The sequence below is a fragment of the Leopardus geoffroyi genome, chromosome C3 (assembly GCF_018350155.1).
Source record: "Leopardus geoffroyi isolate Oge1 chromosome C3, O.geoffroyi_Oge1_pat1.0, whole genome shotgun sequence".
Lineage (NCBI taxonomy): Eukaryota > Metazoa > Chordata > Mammalia > Carnivora > Felidae > Leopardus > Leopardus geoffroyi.
The window spans coordinates 57,064,424-57,092,314 of NC_059338.1; the positions used below are offsets into that span (position 1 = coordinate 57,064,424).

At 34.7% G+C, this 27,891-nt stretch overlaps 1 protein-coding gene and 1 long non-coding RNA gene across 3 annotated transcripts in view; one reads left to right on the forward strand and one right to left on the reverse strand.

The window, feature by feature from the left end:
• KIFAP3 (kinesin associated protein 3) overlaps positions 1 to 27,422 on the forward strand; it is a 174,113-nt gene extending 146,691 nt beyond the window's left edge. For both annotated transcript variants that reach the window (XM_045452967.1, XM_045452968.1), the window contains one exon: positions 26,946 to 27,422. In XM_045452967.1, the coding sequence (XP_045308923.1) occupies positions 26,946 to 27,054 (109 nt within the window). In that variant the 3' untranslated portion in view covers positions 27,055 to 27,422. The remainder of the gene's footprint in view (positions 1 to 26,945) is intronic.
• On the reverse strand, positions 283 to 15,879 carry LOC123585141. Its single transcript, XR_006705937.1, has 2 exons — positions 15,627 to 15,879; positions 283 to 428 (listed from the first exon to the last, which is right to left on the reverse strand). It is a non-coding gene; the product is annotated as an uncharacterized LOC123585141 (long non-coding RNA).
• Positions 27,423 to 27,891: the final 469 nt, after the last annotated feature.

Sequence of the window (27,891 nt, forward strand, 5' to 3'; positions counted from 1 at the left end):
CAAGTAACCTGGAAGAAGAATTGTTTTTTAAGTTTATTTATTTATTTTGAGAGAGAGAGAGAGAGAGAGAGAGAGAGAGAGCAAGCAGAAGAAGGGCAGGGAGAGAGGGAGAGAGAGAATCCCAAGAAGGCTTCATGCTGTCAGTGCAGAGCCCTGTGTGGGGCTTGAACTCACAAACCTGAGATCATGACCTGAGCCGAAATCAAGAGTCAGATGTTTACCCAACTGAGCCACCCAGGCACCCCTGGAAGAAGAATTTTTTTACAGTTAATATAAAAAATGTGAATTTTTATCTTTATTATTGTTTTTAATGGTTTGAGAACATGAAGCAAAAGCACGCTCTTCAACCAGTATTCGTGGCTTCTCAGTCTTTGTGGTTTTATATGTTTGTTTCAGTGGGTTCAGGTAAAGTACATGATCCCAAGTTCCTGAAAGACAAAGAATACGTTTCTAATTTGTATGATGCAAAGTTTTTATTTTTTAATTGTTCAAAGAAAAATTCTTCCCTTTATTCCTAAAGTGACAAAGTTTAGTAATAGGACAAATCTGTTAAAATGGGGACACTGAGCCAGATTTAGAAAATCGTTTAAACCATTTAAATCGGTGTTTTTCTTAAAATCCAAGTCAGGAGGTCCTTCTTAACCTGAATGCCTACATTTTTGTAATATAGCAAGGCAGTTTAATTGGAAACAGTGAAAATTGTTAAACTCATCTATCCTGTTCTACAGGGGAGACTGAATGTTTGATAAAATAGATACTGGCAGTTGGACAGCAAATCCTGGGTTTTAGACATGTGTCACTATCAGTTTGAACCTTTTGGCGCCAGAATTTCCCAACACTTGGAGGTGATGCAAAATACATTAGGGCTCTCAGGTTAGCTATAGAGTTGCCAATCCCAGAGGGTTAGATGTAAATCTTCCCCCCAAACACATCTGAACTGGTGTTAGAAAGTAAAGTGGAACTTGCTATTGAAGCTAATTAAAAATAATAGGAGTAGGACTAGCTTTTTTCCCCCTTCTATACAATATATCCGTACCATATTTTTGGACCGTTTTTTTTTTTATTATAACTCTTACTTTTCAAGACTAACAAGAACCTCATGTTGAGTATTTTTAAACTGCTTCCAGCTTTTACAAATCAGGTTTTGTTGCAGTAAAAATGGTCCATTTTTCTTTTATAGGAATCCAATTTTCATAAACTGGAAAAAAAATTGCAGAGACTGCTTAGGTTTCCTTGGGGCTTTGAAAAATATTTTTCAGGCCTGGAGTTCTTCTTTGTGGTTGGCACACTGATGTCATTGACTGACCATTTCACTGGAGTCAAAGCCATTATCTGAGCATCTGATTCTCACACTTTCATTTTCTGTACATATTTTATGTAGCCTGCCTCTTTTTCTCCCCTTCTTAGCATACTTTGACATTAACTTTCTGTTCATTATATGTATTATATATTATACATACACATTTTTTTATTCTGTTCTAATTTATTTTTTTCAAACATTAAATCACAGTTGGAATGGCAGTTGCACTTTAAAATCCTCCTGAATAGAACTGACAAATTATTTTCTCAATATATAAAAAAAGATCTTTTATCCACGGTTTTAAATGTATAACTTTTTCCTGAGACAAGGACTCTACATGTGAAAATTAGGCTAATTTCTTTAGTTCTAAGGCCAGTATGCTCAGCCATTCAGCCAGTTTTTTCATTTGAAAAGAGTAACCTCAAAATGACATGTTCTCAATCTAAAAGGCATTGTGTGGTGTTCACAGAACTACATATTACGCTTAGAACTGAATATCATGAGATTATTTCAAAGCAGTTATTCAAAGGAGAAATCAAATTATTGTCTTTGCTACAACCCTTCACTTGGCTAGTCAGGAAGTTCTTTTCTATTGAGAGGAATATAAATATGCCTATAAAAATTGATATCAATTTTGAATGATAACCCAAACTCTTCCATTCTAATAAAGTTTTAGTGATCTTCATTATTGAGTAAGTAATATAGAAAGTATATGGAAGGATCAAAAGAAAATGAAAAGAACCTCCTAGAAGTAGTTCCTTTGATAGACATTGAGACCATCCATTTGTTAGCAGTGTTTTAGGAACTAAATGAATTGGTATATACTTATGAAATCTTTTAAAGATAATCATTAACTAAAATACTGCTTTATTTAGTGTGTTATTAAATTTTTATCAAAAATTATTATAGCTTGGGGCACCTGGGTGGCTCAGTTGGTTGAGTTTCCAACTTCCACTCAGGTCGTGATCTCACAGTTCGTGAGTTCTAGCCCCGCATCGGGCTCTGTGCTGACAGCTCAGAGCCTGGAGTCTGCTTCGGATTCTGTGTGTGTGTGTGTGTGTGTGTGTGTGTGTTTCTCTCTCTCTGTCTCTCTGTCTCTCTCTCAAAAATAAATAAGCATTAAAAACGAACTTTAAAAAAATTATTATAGATTATTATTTATAGATTTCTTTTCCTATCAATTTTGCCCAGAGGAGAACATTTATGAGAAGCCTTTAAAAAAACTCCTGACTTTAGTAATTTTTTCCAGATATGGTGGTTACAAAATAAAGCAACCAAATTCCATTTTCACCAATCAATTGCCAAAATTTTTTTAATACTAATTCCCACACATAGAAGCAAAGAAGTACTCTGATACACCTCTGTGGGAATTTAAATGGATAAAACCTTTGTGGAATGCATTTGGTAATCAAGAACAAGATCCTTACATTGTTCACTTCCTTTAGCTCTGTGATTTCATTTCTAACAATTTATCCTTAATGAATCAATAAAAAATAAACACTAGATAAATGAACTGTTAAAAAAAATAAGTGATTGGGGTGCCTGGGGGGCTGTCAGTTAAGCATCTGACTTTGTCTCAGGTCAGGATCAATCTCGTGGTTTGTGGGTTCGAGCCCTGTGTCAGGCTCTGTGTTGTCAGCTCAGAGCCTGGAGCCTGCTTCAGATTCTGTGTCCCCCTCTCTTTCTCTCTCTCTCTCTCTCAAAAGTAAATAAACATTAAAAAAAAATCCTTTTAAAGTGAGTGTGTGTCAAAGAAAATAAATACACTGAGTTTAGTGAGTGTAGTGTACACCTATCTAATTGTGGAGTGCATGTTATTTTTAGCAGCTGCTTTTGTGTCACATGATATTATCCATATATTAGATTATATTACTCCAGGGTTCTGATTTAAGAGCATAAATATGAAGGGGGCGCCTGGGTGGCTGTCGGTTAAGCGTCCGACTTTCGCTCAGGTCATGGTCTCATAGATTGTGGGTTCGAGCCCCGCATCGGGCTCTGTGCTGATGGCTTGGAGCCTGGAGCCTGAGTCGGATTCTCTGTCTCCCTCTCTCTCTGCCCCTCTCCTGTTCGTGCTGTTTCTCTCTCTCTCAAAAACAAACAAACATTAAAAATTTTTTTAAAAGCATAAATATAAAGGTCAAAATAGGTAAAAGCAGATCCATTTAGCAATAGATAATCACTTTACATTAAATTCTCCACTTTTTAAAGAATTGACCACAGAGAGCTTTTCATTTGGTTTTTCCTTATAGAAAATTCTGTTTAAAAAAATGTTATTTACCTATAATGTTTTGGTAGCATAAAAGTGAGTATACTACTGCCACATCTATGATTTCTAGTAGTGAAAGTTGACGGTATTTTTGGAGTATTTGGTCGTTCTATTTATATTCAGTTGCATGTATAAAACATGACAATAGACTCACTGATTTAATCTTAATATGTAAACATATTTTCATTTTAAGACAAGCCTATTATTAAAGAATGTATAACATTAAAAAACAAAAACTTACTAAATGCTTTGTATATACAAGGCACTATTATACCTTTTATCGACTCTGTTCTTGGCATACACATTTGTATAGGTCCCTAGTATTTGTTCTTAGCTGTATCTAGTTTGAGATATTTGCAAGAGTTGCTTCTCAGTTTAAATGCAATTATGTTAAATCATAATTAAAACAGTTAGAGGAAAACTTCTTTATAGAAGCCAGTGGGGTTGGGTAACAGACAATATTCTATTTAGTTTTGAAAGTTGCTCTGTTTCAGGGTGTATTATTTGGTCTAAAAATATCTAGATCTGTGCACATTTTTATTATAATTGTATTAAGTTACCCAAATAGCATTGTTTTTAATATATGTAAGCATGTATTTCAAGATTAGTAATCAGTGCTATACCTAGTCATTTTAAGTTCTTCCTCCTTTCACCAATATTAACCAAACAGAAATGTATGGTAAAATTTCTTAAACCATTTATAAGAAATAACACTATGTGACAGGTAAAATTATATCTAAGGTAATGAAAGTTTACTCTTAAGCTTGTGGAATGGTGAAAACAGGAGAACACAAGATGCAATAGCTGTGTAACACAGTTCTGATGGGAACGTTAAGTCAATGCAAATAAGTGACTTTTACACTATGAGACTCGGGCTGTAACATAATTTGTATTACACTAAATTGCACTTTTCTTTTTAAATACATAGCCATTCTGCCAGTATATTTTTTTTATTTCAGGAGGTGACATGTCTTAGGAGCCTTCTAAAAGTTTCAAGGAAAAATGTTTAAGGCTTTTTTTTTTTGGTCTAAATCAGAGCGTACAAAAAATAGTAACTTGCACTTATGTATATATCATCATGTATTTCATTTGATCATCGATAGTGTGTGAAGTAGATAAGGGAAAGGGTAATCCTGTCTCTATTTTAACAAAAGTAGAAATGAAGGCTTAGAGATTTTTAAGGGAGTAGTCCAAAATAGTGAAGCCTTTACTATTATACCAGTATGGCCTCCAAAAGGCAGGCAGATTTATTAGTCTAACAGTGAACTGTGCTTTATAGTATCTTAGAGTAAATGTTATTAAAATTCAGAGTAAGATATTTAGTTTCTGCTGTGCAGCACAACATTGTTTACCTACTTTGCTTTCATATATTTCACATAGTTTGTTGCAAACTGATGCTTCAGATTGCTTGGAGGCAAGTTGCTAAAAACGTATGAACACATTAAGTAATTAATTACTTAAGTAATTAATAGTGAACTAATAAGTAATTTAACTACTGTTAAATTCTCTTAAGTACTTCTTAGTTCATTAAGTTCTCCACAGAATAAAGAAAAATAAAAACAAAACAAAATAAAAGTTCTCCACAGAATCCAATCATATAAAAAATGAGGATGAAATGAGCAAAATAATCTGTCTCTAAGGGTTAATATCTCGTGCAAATCATTTATTTAGCTAATTAATGTACATGTTTATATACATGATGCTGTTGTTTTGTACCTATATATGAATCCTCATATGTTAGTCTTAATTGTCTTATTTGTTTAGACATTTTATAGAGACAACAGTCTTCCTAGCCTTAAACAAAGGCTTATTCTGCTGCTGGGACACTAATGATTTGCATTTCCCAAGGAGAATTGAATTAGGTTTTATTAGTAAATTGGGCCTATAACTTTTAAGGCCAGATTTTTATTAGATTATCACACATCAGCATTAGCAAATTGTAAACTTTACTGAAATATAGAAATACAAGCCAAAATTCAAGGCTTAGAATCCCGGAAACTTGGGAAGATGTTTTATCCTAGAGAAATTATACTCCTGACTTGTAAAAATATTTTAAGTGATTTACCTTCCTTTGGAAATTTAGAAGCAAGAGAAGAAGTTGGCAACAAAACTGCTCTCGTTAAGTTTGTGGTAATTTTCAGTCTGGTGATCTGAGCAATACGCGTTAGCTGTATATAAGGCCCAAAGATGCTCCAAATGAAAACGAAATTTACTGTCACTTTATTAGGACTTTTATTTAGAAGAAATGCAGCATAACTGAGTCTATAAATAAAAAAAGTAATCGGACTACGACTGGATCCTATAAAAATGTTAACACATCAATTATGGTGTAGCTTTGTACTAGAAGACATGACATGGAAGTTAATCCAGTCGTGGCCAGGAAGTTAATTATATCACCACCTTTTAAGAAGGATTATCTAGTGCTAAAGTTTATACATTTTCATATGTATTAATTGTATTTCTTTGACTATACAAATATATAAAAATTAGTTGTAAATTTAAATGTAAAGAAAATAGGAAGTCCATAAGCAAAGATGACTGCTTTTGTGACATGTTTGACCTGTGAACAATGCACTTATTTAAAAAAAAAAAAAAAAGTGTTTTTTTTTTTAAGGGAATAGGATGTAAATTGCCATTATAAAGCCTTGCTTATTGACATTCTAATGAGAATAACAAAACCGTAAGCAATTTGTTTGATAAACACAACCACTCCCTCCAAAAAAATAAGAGAGGAAAACACATCATGTCTTTTATTTCCTGTAAATCTGGATTTGGTGATATTGAGTTTACTCCTCAACTCAGAGATACTCTCTAATTTAAAGTTGATTTATTGTAACCCATCTGTGTTTTGATTGACTTAACCATGTGATTTAAGTATTTATGAACAATTGTTAAAAAAATTCCTTAGGTTAGAAATGTTAAACCAAATATTTTTGTTTTAAAAAACATGAAATCTAGAGCCTATAGGTTTTTAAACATAATATTAATTAATTCCCATATTTTCCATATTGCCCATAGTCCTTCCAGATGTGCTGTTACAAATAGCTCACCCCTCAGATATGAGCCATATGGGTTCTGTAAACTGATTTGCACTTATTTTGAATAGGAATTGTATAGATTGCAGATGAATTATTAAACTATATTTATAATTGCCAAATAAATCTAAGAGCAAAATATTAAACTGTAGTAAATGAGAAAAGAATGTGCAAATGAAGACCTGCCTGCTTTAATAAGTTGAGTGGGTTACCTTCTCAATTTCAACCAAAAGAAAAGAGTTGCCTTTTTTTTTTGGTTATTGTGTTTAAAAAAAAAAAAAAAAAGGTCTATAAAACTGCTTACAGAAGTATCTAAGACAAAAACAAGGAAATATAATGTTCTAAACTCAGCCGGTCCAAACCACTTGAGCTGCTATGACAGCTCATAAAACTGAGAGTAGTTTTTAACTGGGCTCTGTTTTACATTGCCAAAGTGAATTTTCCTTGCAGGAAGTAGCCAGAGGGTTTATTTAGTTTCCAGTCCATGGCTTTGATCTTTCTGTACTGTCACATCTCGGGTTACATAGCCCTTTTTCACTGCAGTAAATCTGCAACAGTTAATGAGAATAAAATTTCCTCCTTCTTACTGATCACATGCTGTTAAATGCCAAACCACAGCCAACTGCATATTTGCAAAATTTTAGCTACAATGTATGAAAACAGTGCAATCAATTTAATCTTGTTGTCTTTGTAATTCATTTTATTGGGCTTTCTTCCTTTTTAAGTGACCTACTTTATCAAGTAAGTGGTTCCAAAGCCAAACCTGGGAGGAAGATTTAGAATGTTTAATAAACTGAGAAAAGAAAGGTGTGTGTGTGTTGGGGAGGAGGGGTGAAGCGGTGAGTGCACGTGGATCTGTACCACCGTTGAGATTCAAATTGGGTCTACTTTAATGCTTTCGAAAGACCAAGCCTCTTTTTCTCCTCAAATAACAAGCTGGTTTATTATTACTTTGATTATGTTGTATATTCCGTTTCAACATAAATTTGTACCTCATGAGTTTATTTAATAGGTTAGAACATTGTTTTTCACTTTTGATTGCATACATTTCTTTTGAGTCTATAGTATTTAATGGAATTTAAAGTATTTCAAAAACTTTGATCCCTACATTATAAGAGCTGTCCTTAAAGTAAAAATAACATTGTTACCAGCATCTACTGAACCATCTCATCAAATGGGTCCTTACACATACTGGTGATATATAAATATCTGTTGAATAAACCAATGGAAATTAAAAATCACATAAAGCAAGCTGAATTTTGTACATTATTAAATACATATATCTTCATACTGAAGTACAAGAAAATCTTACATTTTTTATTTTTCATTGTTGGCTACAGTGAAATCTCTCAGTTGAGGCATTATTTGATTCAGTTAATCTATGTTAAATTTATTTCACTCACACCTTTAATCTTCGGTCTTGTTTTGTAGTTGGCAACTGGAACTTATAGCTCAAGAAATTCACACTTAGAGGCCATTTTAGATGATAGCCATTGATATATGTACTTTATTAATATTATGTATTTATATAGATCATATATATATTATAAAATGAAATATAAAAGAAAGCTGGTTTTAGTTCCTCATCATTGAAGTCACAGGACTTCTGCTTTCACAGGACAAGGTATTTATAGTCTCATAAAAATCAAAATGTTGGGATAAATCAATAGTGTGTAACATCCATTCATTGATTTACATAACTCTCATAAAAACAATGACTAAAAATGTATTGAAACTCAGAATATTTCTAAATTGGAGGCAGTAAAGTCACATCTCCCGATAAAACCGAGAGAGGACCCACTTTTGGGACAGTACCAGTTGTTAGATACCACAGTAAGAAAGGAGGGTTGGAGAGGCGCCTGGGTGGCTCAGTCGGGTGAGCATCCAACTTTGGCTCAGGTCATGATCTCACAGCTCCTGAGCCCGAGCCCCGCGTCAGGCTCTGTGCTGACAGCTCAGAGCCTGGAGCCTGCTTCAGGGTCTGTGCCTCCCTTTCTCTCTGCCCCAACCCACTTGCATTCTGTCTCTGTCTCTCTCAAAAATGAGTAAACATTAAAAAAAAAAAAATTTTTTTTAAAAAGGGGTTGGAAAGGAGTGGTTTGAAAATTTTAAGACAGGTGCCTTACTGCCCAAGGCCTTTTTCAGCAGGTGCTAAATATAAGGTAGAAATGTTGAACTTTAAAATTTTAGTTCTCTTAGAATTATTATGTTTTCAAATAAGCCTATCTAGGTGTACTTTCACTGTAACATCATAGTTTGCATGTGAAAAAAATGAGGCTAAAACAAAATTTTAGACTCTATCTGTGGGGAAAACTGTTCTATAGTTTGTTTCTTTGTTTTTCTACAACTTTAAATCTGTATCAGACCATTAGTCCGTAAGCCCCCCAAAATTCTGGATTTGAAAGTCCACACAAAATTTCTGCACAAAATAAACATTTTTTTTTTCAGTTTTTGTTGTTCTTTAAAAAAAATTAAAACCTAGGGACGCCTGCATGGCTGAATCCATTAAAACATCCGACTCTTGATTTAGGCTCAGGTCATGATCTCATGATTGATTCCTCGGTTTGAGCCCTGCATTGAGCTCTGTGTTGACAGTGTAGAACCTGCTTGGGATTCTCTCTTTCTCTCCTTCCCTATCTCTCTGTTCCTCCCCCACTGATGCTTTCTCTCTCAAAATAAATAAATAAACTTAACAAAAAAAATTTTTAATAAAATAAAAATCTTAAAGTGAAGCTGCCCACAAAAGTTTGCTTCTGGAACATGAATAGTCAAGTCCAGTTTTAAATGAAATTACTGGAAAGGAATAGAAACAATGCAGGCTTCAATACCATATAGACTTCATCTTTATTCTAATTGTATTGTTTGGAAAGTTATTCTCTAAAATGATTTTGCATCTGTCTGCAGTCAGATATGTTGATTAATAATTATGATATGTATTGAAATATATTTGCTGAGTGCCAGGCAATATGCCAGTTGCTGTTTATTACATTCCTTATCTAATTTCATCTTAACAGCTCAGGGAAGCAGACATTACTGTTAAGGAAACCAAAGCTTATCAGGTTAAGTGACTTGCCCACAGGTAATCATTCCACCACCTAATCTCTTCTCTTACTTTTACCCATCTTTCTCTCTTCCCTTCTGCTTAGAATGAAGGAAATGTCCTTTTTTTTCAAAGTCCAGTCAGTTCATTTTGCTCCAAATTCCATCCCTTCTTGCCTTCTCAAGGACTTCTCATTATTTTCATCATTTTTCATGACTTTTCATCATTATTTTCCCTTCTTCTGGATCATTCCTGTCAGCTTACCAACATAATCTGGAATCCCCCTCGTTAAATTCTCTTGGGCCCCACAGCACACTTCAACTACTGCTCATGTCTCACTTCTCTTCATAGAATACTCCTCAAAAGACTCCCATGTACTCTTCAGTTTCTCCAGTCTAGTCAGAATCATCGGTAATCTTCATGTTGCCAAATCCAGTGGACCTTTCTCATCTTTAACCCAGCAGCATTCGGCACAGATGTCCGGGCCCTGCTTTTTGAATCTCCCTTCTTTCATCTCAAAATACCCCATTTTTCTGATTTTCCTCTAAACACTTCTCCATTCCTTCCCAGTGTTCTGTGCTGTATATTCCTCCTCCCTTTCCCTTTAAACACTGGTTACTTCAGGGCTTCGGCCCTGTTCTCTAACAACACCCTTTTGGAGGGCCCTCTCGTCTACCTACATCCACTACCTAAAGGATTTCATCCAGATTCCATGGCCTTAAATACGATCTTAGCCTAAATATTTATCTGAGACCTTTCCTCTGAGCACCCACCATTCCTGTCACTGTTTAACATACCCAATTGAATGTTTACTAAGATGATCAAACATAAGTTTTGATTTCCTCCATGCAAATAGGTCCCTCCCCTAATCTTCATCTCAGTGAGTGTCACCATCATTCAGTAGGTCAAGGCATAGACTTGGGAGTCTTTCCTGATTCCTCCCTTTTCCTCATATATTCCTTCCTCAGAGAGTCTTTTTCCGACAAAACTGTCAAAAGTAGCACCTTCTCCCCGATCCTGTCCTTACTGTCGGTTTTAGCACCCTAATCATCTATTTGCTGTTCCCTTGTTCATCTCCCTCCTTCCACAAGAATGTCGTCTCCAGAAGACCAAGAACTTAGACTTTCTTATTCAAAGTAGCATCTACAGTGCCTGGCATTCACTAGCTTCTCAGTACATATTTGTTTAATAAATGAGTTATAAGGGTCAGAGCCATTAGCTTAAACACATATATGTCTTGCTCCATTTCCCGTGCTGTATTTTACTTTCAGTGTTGTTTTGTTACAGTGTCTTAGTTTTATATTTAATCTTTACTTTTTCAGTATTCTTTCAAATGTGCAACGTATTAAATACGCAATCAAAATATATTATGTGCTTGTATTATAAAATTTGGGATAGGAACCCATGCTATATGGGAAAATTCTATATAGGATAAAAAACTGTCTTCTGAATTGCAGTATTTTATAGATAAAGATACTTGCCTTTGTAGTTAAGACTGAATTAAGAAATTCTCAGTTCACATGTATTATACTACATATCTGTTTGAATCTACTAAGAAGTACTCATCTCTACTGACTGTAAGCATTCTGTACCATAAAAAAGTGTTAATGCCAAAAGAAACTTTAACGTCCCAGTGTTACAAGTTTTGCATTAGTTTTCATTACCAAATAGCTTATGTCCTGTTAGAAACAAATTTTATGTTATACTTAAAATGAATAAAGGTTTTCTTTGATCTTGTTTCATTCCTATTACTGGGTCTTAATAAAAATGACCTGTTAGCAGGCAGTAAATCAGAAGTATAACATGTTGGAGGTTATTTTGTTATTTCCAAAAGATACCTTTAACTTTTACTTGAATTAAAGACATTTAATGAAATTAGCTTTATAGAGTAATGATAAATGAAATCAACTTTATAGAGTATAAAATAAAGATACAATCAAGGTAAGGATGTGCATTAAATGTTTTAATACTTAAATTTTCCTATACTCAGTAACCTTTTTGATTGACGAGCACTGGCTAGTTTCTACGGATAAAGAGATCAAAATCACTTCCCTTTGAGAAGCTTATAGTTCAGGGTTAAAATATAATTTTTTGAGATAACTTACATTATCCTATTTATTATTCTTTATATCAACTTTCTTTTTTTTTTTTGAAAACTTTTAAGGGTAATAGCAGGCTTAGAAAAGGAATTAAGGAATTAATACTAAGTACGCTGTCAGTATTTGGACATGGTTGGTCTAATACATGTTCCTGCCCATTTAAAAAAAAACATGAGAGAGAGAGGCAGGGGGGAATGGTAGAGAGAGGGGGAGAGAATCCTAAGCAGGCTCCATGCAGTCAGCACAGAGCCTGACACCGGCCTCCATCCTACGACCCGAAATGTGAGATCCTGACCCGAGCCAGAGTCAAGAGTCAGCCACTTAACAGACCGAGCCAGCCAGGGGTGCCCCATTCCTGTATATGTACATTTCTGTACATATATGTATTATACATTTCTGAATTGTCCTTAATCTTTAGAGGACACAATCTTTAGAAAAGAATGCCACTCTACCTTAATAAACAGTTTTTTAAGAGTATGCTATTTAGAATATTACAGTTTCTTAACTTCCATTACAAAAGTATGCCTTTAGAAATTTTTTAAGGAAAAAAAATCCCATAATCTGATGGTGTTTTATGTCAATTATATCTCAAAGCTGGAGAAAAGTAAAATTTTTAAAAATGTTAAAGATACTGTGAAGAATTTTCTTAGATAACAAAGTAAATAGAGTGACAGATTCAGATTTTTTGCATTTTAAGCTAAGCATTGCAATACTTGACAAAGAATCACATTATTATTGAAATATAGCCCCTGAATTATATAGACTGTTTAATAAAACATTATACTTTGATGGTCTGGTAACTCCCTAGAATTTAGTTACTTCATTAGAACAATAAGCACTTTGGAAAGATTAGTCCAGACAGCAGCTTGTTGTGGCTTTGTAATAGAGACAATGCCTCTTTACAAACACATCAGTGTCCTACAAAACATACTTTGAATAATTGTGTGATTTGAGGAAAGGCATTGTATCAGAGTTTGATGTGAATGTTGATTTCTGATGCCACCTATCTCTACTCTTACTGAATAGAAACCTTTCCTCTTACATAGTAGGTAGGTGGGCAGGTAGGTAGGCAGATAGCTGTTCCCAAGGGAATACGTGACCCTACATTTTAGTCTTTGATTTACACTGATATCATAGCTATTGATGAATTCTCAAAGCTTTTAATTGAAAGAGTTTCAGATTACACATGATTTGTTTCAGGTTTTCTCATTAAAGAAAAAAAGACAATAAACCTCCATTGGTAGTTGTTTGGAAATGGAAGAGATGTCTGGAATTAAGGGGATTGATTATGTACTATTATCCTGTAGATTATAATCGTGTAAGGATTTTAGGCCAACATGCAGTCTTTAAGTAGTAGCCCAGACCACTTAGTAATTTTATAACTGCTTAGTGCCTCTAGCAAATAAATAGAACTCAGACCTACTTCAGAGAGACAAATGGGACGGTCTGTAATAAAATCAATTTTCTTTTTAAAAAAATTTTTTAATGTTTATTTTTGAGAGAGAGACAGACAGAGCACAAGGAGGGGAGGAGCAGAAAGAGAAGGAGACACAGAATCCCAAGCAGGCTCCAGGCTCCGAGCTGTCAGCACAGAGCCCAATGTGGAGCTCCAACACACATACCGTGAGATCATGACCTAAGCTGAAGTCGAACACTTAACCAACTAAGCCACCCAGGCACCCCTGTAATAAAATCAATTTTCAAATGTTACTTTGTTTTTATATTTGAGAAAAAATGATTGGTAATTTTCTAAAATGTATACATCTATTTAACTGTTAATTCTTAGTGAATTTAAAATCTGTGTATGTCTATGTTGGTTTTCATGTAAAAGTTATACCTTTCTACAGTCTCATTTCAGACTGGAGAGGTACGATCAACAAATTATTTCTTACTCCCTTTGATTGAGTTAAATATTATAAAATAATTAGTCCTTTGAATAAACTTATAAACAGGAGCATAATTAATGATTTCCTGAATATCTTCTCTTTTGTGAACATATATCTGCATTCTGTTTCAAGTAATATCTAAAGTTTATCTAAAGTTGATACATCCCATTTTTTCAGAAATTCTTTCCATTTCAGGTTCTTCCAGCTAAAAACAAAGCACCTTGGCCTGTCAGAAATTAAAAGGCAATACAATCTTAAAAAGGAATCCAGATTTGTGTGGACAGTATCAGGTGGCTAATTTAGAGCCCCTCAAATGTGAAAGGATGGGAGGAGGCTTCTATGAACATAGTTTGGCAAGTAAATTTTTAAATTGCAACTGTAACCTAAAACTTACATCTTTTCAAATTGATACAAGAAACCCCATAAAACTGTATTTACATGGGTGTTCAAACTTCATGCTAGGATCTTTTTTGAAGTGGTTAAAAAAAACCCCGCAGGAATTCTTAAAAGTCTCAAAAAGTTGTGTGTTTTAAGGACTTTATAAATATTGGACTATTGTAATTCAACTTGTTCTCTGTATACACTAAGGGGAAAAAAGAAACTATTAAACTTTCTTACAGTTGCATCTTGCCTTTTTCCCCTCAAGTCTTGGGGTGGGGGGTACTGTTTGCCATCAGCAAGTGGGCACCATAGTCATTTTAAATAAGTCAGTTTGTAATCTTTCCTTGTCCTGCATACTTGAAAAACCTAATCTAGCTATACCTATATGCTAGTTTGAAATACTGCCTAAAACTCTATACTGCCTATAATCTCAAAAATGTACAGTCAGTGCATTACCGTGTCCCTGAAGATTTCTCCTGATAGTTGCCCAGCTTTGCTTATAAGTCCCAGATTGTCGGGCTGGCACAACCCCAAGATAATGAACATCACGGAATGAAAATACCCTATCCTAGACACGTCCGTGACCTGTGCCCTTTTCTAACAGCAGTAAACCTGAGTACAGAAATGTATGCAGTTTGGGAAGTGATGATTTGTGTGGAATAACTAAAAACCTTACCCTTGATTTACTGCTTTCAAAATAAACTCACTGAATATAAAATAAGGTAGAAAAGCATGCAGAGAGACATTCGCGGTATTTTCATCCCAACATGTGTTGTATCATTTGCATCAATCATGATATAGAATCTGAAGGGTTTTGCTTGAATAACCTTATTTATACAAGCAGTCGAGTCTCACTATGGTAAAAGGAAGATATGATTGGCCTTGGCATTATTTTAGTGCAATAACAATTAGCTGCCTACGTATAGGCATAAATCTCTATGAATTATGTAACAGCCCTATAAAAGCAAACGGAAAGCATGTGTAAGAAGCATGCCAAATATGATCGAGTGTCTTTTAACTGTCTAGATCATGTGGCAGGAGCCAGAATTTCATAAGTATTTTTAGGGAAGGCTCTATCATTTTCATATGTCATAACAATAACAACACCAAATATATAATCTCTTAACTGTTCTTATAAGAGACTTGGACGTATAATAATCTCAAGGCAGATGTTAAAAGGGATAGCCATTATTCTTACTTTACAAGAAGAAATTATGACAGTTACAAATATAGGCTGAAACAAGGTATATCAGTAGAAGCAGAAAACATAGCCAGATATTCTGGGTTTGAGGTCATTGCACCCCACTAACTTTAATAAAATTCGGGAGTTGTTGATAAGTTTATACTTAAGTTAGTTTTGCTCATAAATATACTTTCCATTTCTTAAATTAAGGGAGAAAAAATGCCCATGTACATCAGTGATTTAAAAAAAAGTATGATGTTTTCTTATGTTGCTTTGAAAATAACTGTAATTTAACTATGGCAGTAGGGTACAAGTCAGAAAAGTAATTGTCAGCATCGTATACATTCCAGTCTACGCTGAATTAATTTGCTGGGTATCATTGCAGCATGTGCCCAAATTGTGCTGGCCCCGTTCTGTGAAGATGGTACAGAAATACCTGGCTGTATCATCAGAACTCTACAGTCTGGTTGAACAGAGTGATTTAAATCAGTCCGTATCTTGACAGTCATCTGACAGTTAGCCTTAGACATAAACAGAAAATGATTTGGGGTTTTTTGTTTTTTTACAGACCCACGACATAACGAACATATTCTCAAGGACAAGAGAGCTTATAAAAACTTAAGAGTAGAGATTTACTTTAGTACCTGTTTTTCCAGTGCTAAATACAATGTTGGTATATTGTATAGTATACTGAGATTTTAAATGCTCTAGAGGACACTAAAATAGCTATGAAATATTTATCTGACCTGTAGTGATTCCTGACTTAGTGGCTGAAAGTATTTATGTAACAGTGTCCAACATAGATGTTTTAAAATATCACAATGGAAGGCAATGTCTTTTGTTGTATATTTAGTATTATAAACTTATTTTGGATCAAATTTTCACACTTCCATGCTTAGCTATTTAAAAATACACACTTTTGGGCACCTGGGTGGCTCAGTCAGTGAAGCGTCCGACTTCGGCTCAGGTCATGATTTCATGGTTTGTGAGTTTGAGCCCCATGTCGGGCTCTGGGCTGACAGCTCAGAGCCTGGAGCCTGCTTCAGATTCTGTGTCTCCCTCTCTCTCTGCCCTTCCCTGCTTGTGCTCTCTCTCTCTCAAAAATAAACATTAAAAAAATAAAATAATAAAAATACACACTTTGAATTTGTCTAAACATAGTTTCTATTATATATATACTCGTGCCCTCAATTTTAGAAAAATGTGACTTGGTTTGATTTTAGGTACAAAAAAAAGTCTTTACTTATCAACCACCATTTGATTTTTATTAGCCTAAAAATTATTGAGACAAACGAATAAGTAGAATATGACATATATTGGAAACTTTACATTAAGCTTCGTATATTTGATAAGATTTTTGAGATTGGTTTTTTTTACAACACTTATCTACCTCTTATGTAAGGTAGTAAAAGAAAGTGAAAAGGTTTAAAGTATATCAAAATATCCCCAAACTGTATTATTTATTTGAGGATTTGAGAGACAAGGTATTAACAGAAGCTTAACATTAATTTTTCATTTATGAGAGAGTGATCTGTAGCATGCATGTTAGATAGCCCTGTTTACTCTGATTGTGTCCATATGTCGGATTTCTGTCTGTTTCATAAAGAAAGATGGGGACTTCATATAGCCCATTTTACATAGTACTCATGATAATTTTAGATTCTATTCTGTATCTTGAACTTGTTCGTTTTGATAGTGCATTATCACTTTAAGATTCTGGATTGTGCTTAAATTACAGTAACCGAAGGTCATTATTCATATTTTTACTGGACTGAAAAGTTTTGAGTACTAGCATTAACGTTTGAATTATGCTCAAGGTCTTAGACTTTGCAGCATGTTTAGTTTCTTTTCATTTCTTATTAGTATTTTTCAGTACTTAATAGTCTCCTGCTCTCACCTCCAACAAGAACTTCTCTCTGTTCAACATCAGAAACATTTTCCTATTTGGCATGTGCTTTCTAGTTCCCCAAGCAGTATAAGCAAATTGGAAAGTTCAGCTGTCATTCTTGGAAGGTCATAGATCACACTAGCAGCCTGAGTAATCCAAGAGGTTTTAAGTATCATAGCATTTAGTTTAAAGTGAAATTTGCTCTGACAGGGCTGGCAGACCAATAGGAAAAAGAAATATTTGTGCTTGGAGAAGTGCATATGTAGAGACCAAGAGTATAACTGATGGCTGGAAGTGATTTCAGTCTAAAAAAACAAATCATTAAGAGAGTGCATAGGGGTAAAATACACAGTTCATATTTTAAAGAATCTCAAAATGAACCAGCAACTAAGGTTAGCATTACATAGTAATTAGCTGTGGTGTTCAGGCTTTAACTCACTCAGTACCAGACAATATGGTTAAACTATCGCTGCGAAAACATTGCTACTTATGTTATATTCACTACTTTAAGCCTACAGCAGTAATTTTTGTACCTTAAAAAACCAAGGTATTATGACAGATTATATAAATGTTGAACCAGTAACAGACAAACAATTATTCAAAGGAGGTGCTAATGACTCGGTTTATTGACCTAGGGGTTACTTAAGCAGCTCAGTGGGTTCCCTGAACATTTGGTGTTATGAAATGAGGTACTGCTTGATAGTATAGAACTGACAATTTCAAGAAGTCCTTGCACTTAATTGAAGAACAAGTTAAAGATGACTAGAATGGCATACTTTCCCTAAAAGATTATTATTAAAAGTTCAAGACCATTATAGGTTTGAGTAAATACTCACTTCAGCTTGATAATCACATTTGACAGCTGCCATGAGGCACCTATGAGAGTATTTTTCCTGTTAATTGCTACAAATAAGGAAAAAGAAAATATCTTCTCATAGCTGCAGTTATTTCTTTCAAGTCATTGTTCTCTTCAAGCGGGCCAATTCTGAGTCACAGGAATACAAGGTTGATAAATTATTTTCTTGAGTGTGCAGAGCAGATAATGAGTAAAGTGGAAGGGACTTCCAGCAAGATGGTAGACCCGGCTGACTTAGAAGGTGTCCCCATATAGATATATTAAAAAGGCGGATTAAATGTTAACAAAAATTTACAATTCACAGCCAAATTCACAAAGATAGGACACACACACAAAATAACCACGCATGAGAATAATGATGAACTCGGTATAGGTTATATAGTAAAGGAAAATGAAACTGAATTCCTGTATAAGGCCCGGAACTTCAATGGGCTGCCTTTTTCTCATCATTTGAAAAAAGGACTAGATGATTGTAATTCACCAGCCTAGAGAAATGGCCAAAACTTATCTTCTGCCCCAAGGCCCTAGGAGGAGAGTTACCCAGGAGAAAGAAATCACAAGCTTTCTCCATGAGCGTGTGTGGGTTCAGAATTTATACTATTCATCCAATTTAGTGAACCCCAAATCAAGTAATTTTCATTAAAAATGTTTTCAGGACAGTGGAACCCCCTGGAGCCTCAATGTATTATAAACAAATACAGAACCTCTCTATAGTAATATTTTCAAGTTCAAGGACTAACAGACAGGCAAAAGCAAATGAATAAATAAAGGCAACTTGAAATTGAACACAATAAAAAAATTGCAAAGCTCATGAAGAAAAGTATTGTCACAAAGGGGAATTGTCAGGCATAACAGAGAGTTAGGATGCCCAGGAACTAGAATTAATAGAAGACTCTCAATTAGACCATAACATTTTTAAAAAGACAAAGGAATTTAGAAAATTAGTGCAATGTCATAATATGAAAAAGTGCCAACTATAACGTCTCAACATAAAAAATGCAATCATTAAAATAGGTCCTGGAGATGGGTTAAACAACAGATTAAGATGCATAATAAGAGAAGTGTGAATTAAATGAAATTAGAAGAGCATCAGTAAAATGGAATTTCTTTACCATTTGGAACAAATCAGTGACTGTTTTACACATGCTTCTCCCATCATTACTACAAATTAGTTTTTATCTGAAGCGTCATAGTATTGTAACTAAATTGAAAGGATCTGTCCCCAAGGTGGTATATATCCCCTTAGAACTGACAGATGTCTTTTAAAAAACTTTTTCAAAATAAATTCCAGATGAGTACTTTAAGTACAACCTCCCACTACTCGTATCATTTGCCCTTGATTTTGGAGAAAATACTACTTGGTTCGATTCCACTAAAATATTCTTTAAGAGTCATTAGCCATTTAGTTTTATCATAATAAAAGGAAAATTGATACTTATGCATGTAAAAGATTAAGAATAAAAACTAAATGGGAAATGACAGCTGAACTTGATATATATTGGTAAAGCTCATCAGAAGACTGCTTAATTGTGTTTACCTCAGTAATACAAAGGCTCAAGTTCAACAACTAACACCTATTAGCAACCTAAAATATGCATTTGTCGCATATAAATTTAGAGAGACAAGGTGCTTTTGACAGGTTCAGCTAAAATTTTAGAAGCTGTCCCTATAGCAGTAGTACTTAACATGCACGTACATTACATTTTTCAGTGTCCAAGACTCGTAGGCCCCCACCTTCGCAACCTTTTTGCATATGAATGACATTCCTATTTAGCTCTAAATTATTTCACATTTATAAAATGAGAACATGGACTATATGGTAAATGCAATGGAAACCACGTTCTCTAAATGTTAAGTATGCTAAGAAGTTTCAATTTGATAAAACTTAAAACTTGCTTTAAAACTTTGTAAAAGTAAATGATACTCAGTGATAAGACAAGCTCTCCATCTAGTGTTTGGTTTATAAATTACAAGCATTGAGATCTTGATTTAATCATATATCTAATGCTGGGTGCAATTTTATAGGCTTTATCCCATTCAGTTTATACTTCTCTTGTTACTATATATAAGAATTTCAAGAAAAATACGTTCTCTTCTGCCAGAATAGTCTAGTTCTTCCTACTGAATTCAAAGGCAAGCTATTTGTACAGTCTGTGGTATTCATCTACATGGAATACTACGGCTTCTTAGTTATTTGATGAAGCATATTTCTATGGCAAAATTGTTTCATGCCAGTTAGCTATAACCTCTAAAATTTCAGCCAGTTTTGATATTCTTTCTTTTCATTCTCAGTTCCTAAATGGTAAAAATATAACTAAAAAACCCATTTCAAAAGAGAAATTGATACCATTTTTTTAAATGTTTATTTATTTTTGAGAGAGAGAGAGAGAGAGAGAGACAGACAGACAGAGTGCGAGCAGGGGAAGGGCAGAGAGAGGGAGACACAGAATCCAAAGCAGGCTCCAGGCTCGGAGCTGTCAGCACAGAGCCCCATGCAGGGCTCAAACTCACGGACTGTGAGCAAGATCATGACCTGAGCCAAAGTCAGCTGCTTAATGGACTGAGCCACCCAGGCACCCCAGTGATACTATTTTTTTTTTTTTTTGATCATGAAAGGTAGCATATTTGATTATCGATATTTCTGCTGCTGCCTCTATGGGCTCTCACTGTTTCACATATGGACAGCCGTAATATTCTCTATTAAATGCTCCCCATGTTTTTGTCTAACACCATTAGTTACCACAGTTCTCTTTCTAAAACACGTAAGTTGTTCCCCTTTTTAAAAAATCGTAGACAAATTTCCCAAAGTACATAGTTAGCATGGCATATGAAGAGCTTTCAAAATCTAGTCTTAACATCCCTTTCTAGCCTTATCTGCTGCCACTTGGGTTCAGCTTTCATCGTAACCCTGACTTTAACCATAACAAACCAGAGGCTGTTCTTCAGTGCCTTCTCTCTCTTGCTCAGGCTGCCACAAGTGAAATCCAATTTGTCCTTTTAGATTCATCCATTCATACAATAAAATACTTTTTGGATGCCCACTGCATGTCAGATACAGTGCTAGATGCTAGTGATATAGCAATGAATAAGACAGTGACAGTCTTTACCTTTATTCATGGTACTTATAGTCTCATAGGAAATAAAGTAAAAAGATAATAGATAGGTATAGATATAGTCAGGAAGTGACAGATGCATTAAAATAAAAATATTTTCTGTGAAGACTTCCTAGTCCCCTAGGTTCTTTTGGAACAATTTGTACATACCTCTATTATACTCTAACTTTATACTAAATATTTGTTCTTCTTCTATTCTTTTGTAGCAATTTATAAATGTACTACGGGTAATACAACATCATATTATTATCAGAATTTTGTTCCATGTTTAGTTGCCTCCAGTGCATGGCCAAGGGATCATGTCTTACTTATTGCCTTCCCAGTACCACATCTTTTTTTTTTTTTTTTTTTTAACATTGATTGTCAATACTATACTTAACACATTGTAGGAACTCATGTACTATTTGGATGGATGGATGGATGGATGGATGGATGGATGGATACAAAGGATCACTATTACATTTCACTACCACAATTACGTATTACTAAATTTCTCATGACAAATCATAGTAAAGCTGAAATTACTCTGATCAATTTATAATCTACTTAGGAAGATAAAAATACTGATTTTGATTCTATGATAAATATATTGGAATATTTGATAAAAAGAATGAACTGTTCTAGAAAACTATTATCAGATCACATTTCACACAGCTCTATAATATCCTTCCTCTGAAAAAAGTTAGCCTATGTTAAGTCCTTTCACTTGACAATCCCAAAAGAATTCTAGCCTTCGATATTATCCCATGGATCACAAAGGTAGTTAATAAGAATCACCACCCTCTACTTATAAATATATTACTCTAAAGGATTTTATCTTAGGGAGAATAGAATTCCTAAAAAAAAAAAAAAAAAAGACGCAAGCCAAAAAGATGAAATTCAGTGTGAAAATTTCATGTGTGTGTCTCTGTGTGTACATACGCACAACTATACACACACATATACATTCAATGTGAGCCATTTTGTAGTAACGACTCTTTAAAAAATTTAAGATCAGTGCATTTTTAGCCTACATTATTAGAGAGTCAGAAACAGGATCTCATTGTATTCTGTGCTGGTTTCAGACCACATAATAAGTACAGTATCACATTATTTTCAGCTTCATTTTAAGATAAACATTGAAAAAAATCATTATTTTATTATTTTTTAATATTTTTCATAGAGCATGTGTGCAAGTGGGGGAGGGGCAGAGAGAGAGGGGGACAGAGGATCTGAAGCAGACTCTGTGGTGACAGCAGAGAGCCCAATGTAGGGCTCAAACCCACAAACCGCAAGATCGTGACCTGAGCCCAAGTCGGATGCTTGACCGATTGAGCCACCCCAGCAGCCCTCAAAAGTTATTTAGAGAGCAAATCAGATAGTAAAGATTTGAGAAACCATGTCATGAGGATTGAGTAAACAAGAGTTGTGAAGTAACCATATTAAAGAAGAATTGGATTTCTTTTGTGGTTCCAAATGGTAATTCTAGAACTAATACAACCAGATTACAGGTCAAGATATAGAACTTTCTAACAGTGTGACAGGCCCACAATGGAAGAACTGCCCTGTGAGTACTCCCATTCCTGGAGATGTTCTGCAAAGAATTCGATAGACCCTGTCAAGGATGTGGTGAATGGAAGCACAGTCTAGCTTATTTCTAAAAATATTTCCAAGCCAAAGATTCTGTGACCTGTGAAAAGAGAACTTGGCTTGAATTTATTTTTTATTTTTATTAGCATCCTTTAATATTGTCATCATTTGCTCTGCATTCATTTTGCTGACTTGGAAATTTCAAAGAAGATAAAGACATGTGTTGCTTTCATCGAATTTTAATAAAATAATAATACTTTTCACTTATGCAGCACTTTCCATCCAAGGATTTCAAAGTGCTTTACAAATATGCACTAATTAAGCCTCACAAACAGCTAGAGGTAGGTGATTTTCTTCCCTTCCTACGGGAACGTCAACCCTGGCACAGAAGTCTAAGTAGAGCCCCAAAGTGCTTACGATTCTTTACTGGCTGCCGGTCCCCTTGTGATGTGCTGCATGTGAAGGGCCACTTGTCATGCCTCGATTCCCTTTTTCCCCCCTCTCTGAATCATCGCAAGTTTAGAAATATAATGAATGCTGTTACAAATTTGTTTGAAGCCTTATAAATATTACAGCAAAATTCCGTCTCCTGCCTGCTGAATGCTAATTAGGTTTCTAAATGTTCATGTAAAAATAAAATCCTGATGTGATTTCTATATTTGTTGTTCAATTTTAAATGTAATTTCTTAGTTACAAAGAGTTCGTCATTTTCCTTTCTAGGCACCTCCAAATCATTGTTCTTGGGACAGAAAACTTAGTAGCAGATGGATTTGGGGGGCCCTTACCTTTCCTAGTTGTCTTTTCACAACACACAGTAACCATTTTCTTTGAACTAAAAATAAGATATTTTTAAGAAGAGATTGCATTTTGTTATTTTTCTAATTTAAAGGTCTAAAAGTGATATCTAGACATTGAGGATAATGGTTAAATGACACTACACAGTCCTATTAAAAAAAAATAGTGGTCTAGTAGTGGCATTTTCTGATCTAGAGGACACACGGCTTTTTATGTAGGTTAGGAATGCCTGGAAGAAAGTATGTACACATGGAAACACATGTGAGCTGTTAGATTAAATTCCAATATAAATAGTTAAATGTGCAAACTCTCATCTGAAGAACAGTCATACAGGGCAAGGGCAGGTGCACCGTATCACAGCTTAGTTTCTCTGGGTTCTCAGGGTCCCTAGTGAGGGCATGCAAGTTACTGTGTACTCTGAGTCCTTAGTGGATCAGGAAACCACAAGGTTTGCTGCCACACTTCCCTTTTATATTCACATTTCTATCTCCTTTTAGACAAACTTACATAAAGAATCTATCCGTTCCTGTTTCAAGGAAAACTTATGATTAGGTGTTCCTGGTTTTGAACCAGATTCAAAAGTAACAAGGCTACATCTTTATTCCAAGGGAGAAAGCACAGCATGTATCCACATATCCCAGAAGAATATCTAGCTTCAGGTTGTAGCATCCTGAATAGTCCAGTGTCCCCTCTGTATTAGAACCAAACGAGAGATTAGAAAATCAAGCTATTCTGTTTCAGAGTGAATTTTATTTAGAAGATCTTGTGTACGTATAGCTGATCTTTCATAATACAAAAGGACCTAGGACTTCTGTCAAAGTACCATTCAAACTGGTCATAATGTTTCAGATATTCTTTTCTTTGAACAGCAAGTTCATCTGTGATATGTGATGGATCATTACAGAAAAACTCATTGTTAGAGTTTCTAATTTTTCTCCTTAAAATTTTTTTGCAAATGATATCTGTGGAAGTTCAAACAATTTGGCCAGAACACACAGATGTCTCTGGGTGAACTGTTGACTGCATAAATAGAACTTTATTACAGTAAACTTGCAGGTTCAGAAACTGAAACTCGCCAGTGTTCAAGGTTCGATCTTACTTTAACTTGACTTGGAGTGCAAATTCTTACCAACAGTGTGACAGAGAATGTCCTTAAAAAAACAGCTGAATGTCCATTTGTCAATTTACATCAGGCAGATTGGATAATGTCCAAATGTATTCTTTACCCTCTTGTCAAGCCACATGGAAATACAATGATCAGAAGTTTGCCTACTGATCATAGAAATCAGTTTTGCAGTTTGCATGTATAATGACCTCACACTCTCAGAACCTTTTTTAAGGTCCCTTCCTCAATGAGGACAAGCCTGCCAAAAATCAGATATTCCCAATAGTGTTATAGGTCACCCCAAGGAATTGCTTGGGTTGGTACCAACATTGCCACCGGGGAGCATCTTGTTCTGTGCCAACATGGCTGACAGTCTCCCTTCTGAGGCTTCTCTTCTTTTCGATAGAATTACAGTAATAGTGCTACGAGTTCCTCTGTGAGATGTTCTGTTTTTAAGGTGTCTTTGCGTATTTTCTTTATTGATCTACTCTGTGCTTCTTGTTTCCAAGCCCTTGGAAGCCTCTAGATTGATTGAGAAACAAAGATAAAATTAACTCGAGCTTAACCTAAGTCTCCTGCTATTAGGCCTCGGAAGAGATGCTAAAAAACATAAGCAGTGTCTGAAGGCAGGTAATAATTAGATGAAAAAGGAAGGAGTTGAAATGCATAAGCTATCCAGTCAACTTTTACGTAATTGAGAGTTGTCTGGATACATGAGTATTTGTTAGCCTTAGTGCTTCAGGAGAAAAAAATGTCAACGGCCGACTTTTCCTCTAATTTTAAACTGATGCAGGTGTATCTGTGTTCATGGACTGCATTAATTTCTGTAACATCTTTAAAGCTACCTCTAGAGCAGTGTTTCCCTTCATCATAAAACTAATCTTTCTTCCCAGGAGGCCAAGGTAGGAAGGATGTACTTCTATTTTGCCATTTCAAAATAAAACTCAGACTTAAAAATTGCAACCAATTTTTGGGAGAATCATAGACACATATTTAGAAGAAGCCCAAAAAGTTTGTTTCCTTCAGGATCACTCACTACAAATGCTAACCTAAAACTTAAATCTCAGAAATTCCATTTCCCTGAGCAGTAGATTCACATGAATAATATGCCCTACATGTGTTAGGTTTTTTATATTTACTATTTAGTCCTATCTCAGTATACACATGCACATATGTGTACACGCATACACAAATCATTTAAAACCTTTAATATTTTAATAGTTACTTCTCTTGTGTTTTAACTTAACCTCGTTTTGAGTTTTGAGAGGAAGGTAGTGCCTACATGAGTACATTTTTTAATCATACTGAGATTTTACTGATAAAATATGTTTCCATCTAGTATATGCCTCAAATAATCTTAAATCATTTAAATGTTATTTTTTTCAAAGTTCATGTTTCTATATTCTAAATTGTTTTCCTTTGACTGCAAATAAGCTCAGAAGCATTCACTGCATGAGCTGTGCATGAGCATGTTCTAGCTGCCATCTTTGCCTGGCCAGATAAGTACCTTGTCATTTGGCTAAGTGTTGGATAATTCTCTGATCCTTAAAAAGTGCCTTGGAGAACAGATTTTCTTTTAAATTTACTAATAGATGAAAGAATAATTTTTAAAGCAATAAAGTTTATCCATGTATCAAATGTCATTATAACGCCGAAGGTCATCTTTAGGCTTCTATTATTTCCATAGAATAAACTGACAAAATTTATAATTATCTTGTTGTAATTCAAAAGAAATGTATGACTTTTTTTTTTTTTTGAGGAGTCAGAGAAGGATTTGCAGATCAAATCTGACTAACTCAAATGTTGTAAAATTACTTGTCCTGTTCTAGTCATAGGCTTATGATATGATTTGACCCTGAGTGAGAGTTTTACTGCTAAAACTCAAAATGCATGCATGATTATTAACAATCCTATATGAAAAAAATTTTATTATCGATAACAAAACTCATTTTACAAGTTTTAGTGTTGTCGTTCCCTAACAGTACTATACTGATAATTGCTAGCACATAAAATCTTTTCATATTCTGGCATAAAAGCCATATATAAATGTAATTTATGAAAACTTTTCTGATCTGTCCTCCTCTTTGTCTTGAATACTACCTGATGACAGAGGTTTCCAACATTTTTAACACACACTGTTAGAAATATTTATTATGCACATTTTTGTGGCTACATTAATTCAGTAAAATTAATATTAAATATATATTATATATATAACGTGTGTGTGTGTATATATATACACATACATACACACACACACACACACACACATATATATGTATATATATATGAAGAAGAAAAATGCTTAATGATAGCCACATTAATCACTTTTGCTGCTAGGAAGAAAATCTTGGAGGTGTCAAGTTCCCGGCCTCCCATGTGGATGTGTGATGAAAAATATAACTTATCACTCCTTTTTCTCTTTTCAGCCTTGGAATGGATGGCTTTGGCCAATCAGTTGGCATTCTTGGACGCCCTGCCACAGCTTATGGATTCCGCCCTGATGAACCTTACTACTACGGCTATGGAACTCGATAAAGTCATCCCTTTCCATATGTACTCTCAGCTTAGAAGAAATCTGTGTGGGTTGGGCTAACTTTGAATCTTGACTAATAATGCATGTTGATATTATTGTGGGTCTGTGCTTCTTTTTATTTTTTCCATGTTGTTAGCTACAAATTAACTCTAACCCCTCCGTCCTCTGTTAAGTATAGTTGATGTTTGACTTTGTTCACTCATCAAACCACATCTTGATGATGAATAACATTGCCCATGTTATTCAAAGAGACGCAAAAGAAAATGCTGAAAAGCAACTAGACTGGAAAACAAACACTACATTATGTACATTAAGTGACTAATTTAATTTCTATTAAAAAGAAGGATAAAGTACAAATGAATTAGCAAAAGTCATGTGTTTCTATTTAATGTGTATCATTAAGAGTTTCATGCTTATATAGGGTGCGTATGAATTTTCTTTTCCCCTGCCCTTTTTCCCCCCTCATAAACTCTTAAGTGTTTTGTGTGATGTGTGCTACTTTAAAGTTTGTAAAAAGAATGTCACCTCATTTTTCCATTCCATCTGCCTTTTCAGGGTTGCTTCCCAAAGTTAACAATGAGTTTTCAATCTACAATGGAACATGTGCCACAGGCTGTGTTATGTATGCATGGAGTCTCTTCGCGATTTGAATTCCTGTCTTTCTGATTTTAAGGCAGAATACCTGAGACATCCGTTAGTGCACATGAACCTAGATTCGTATTGGGCTTTTAAATTTTATTACTCATGGAATCTAAAGTATGGAAAAGCTGTAAGTCTCATTGAGGACAATTAAGGGATAGAATATTTTTCTCACCCATTTCCCATTTGTGTACTTGTCT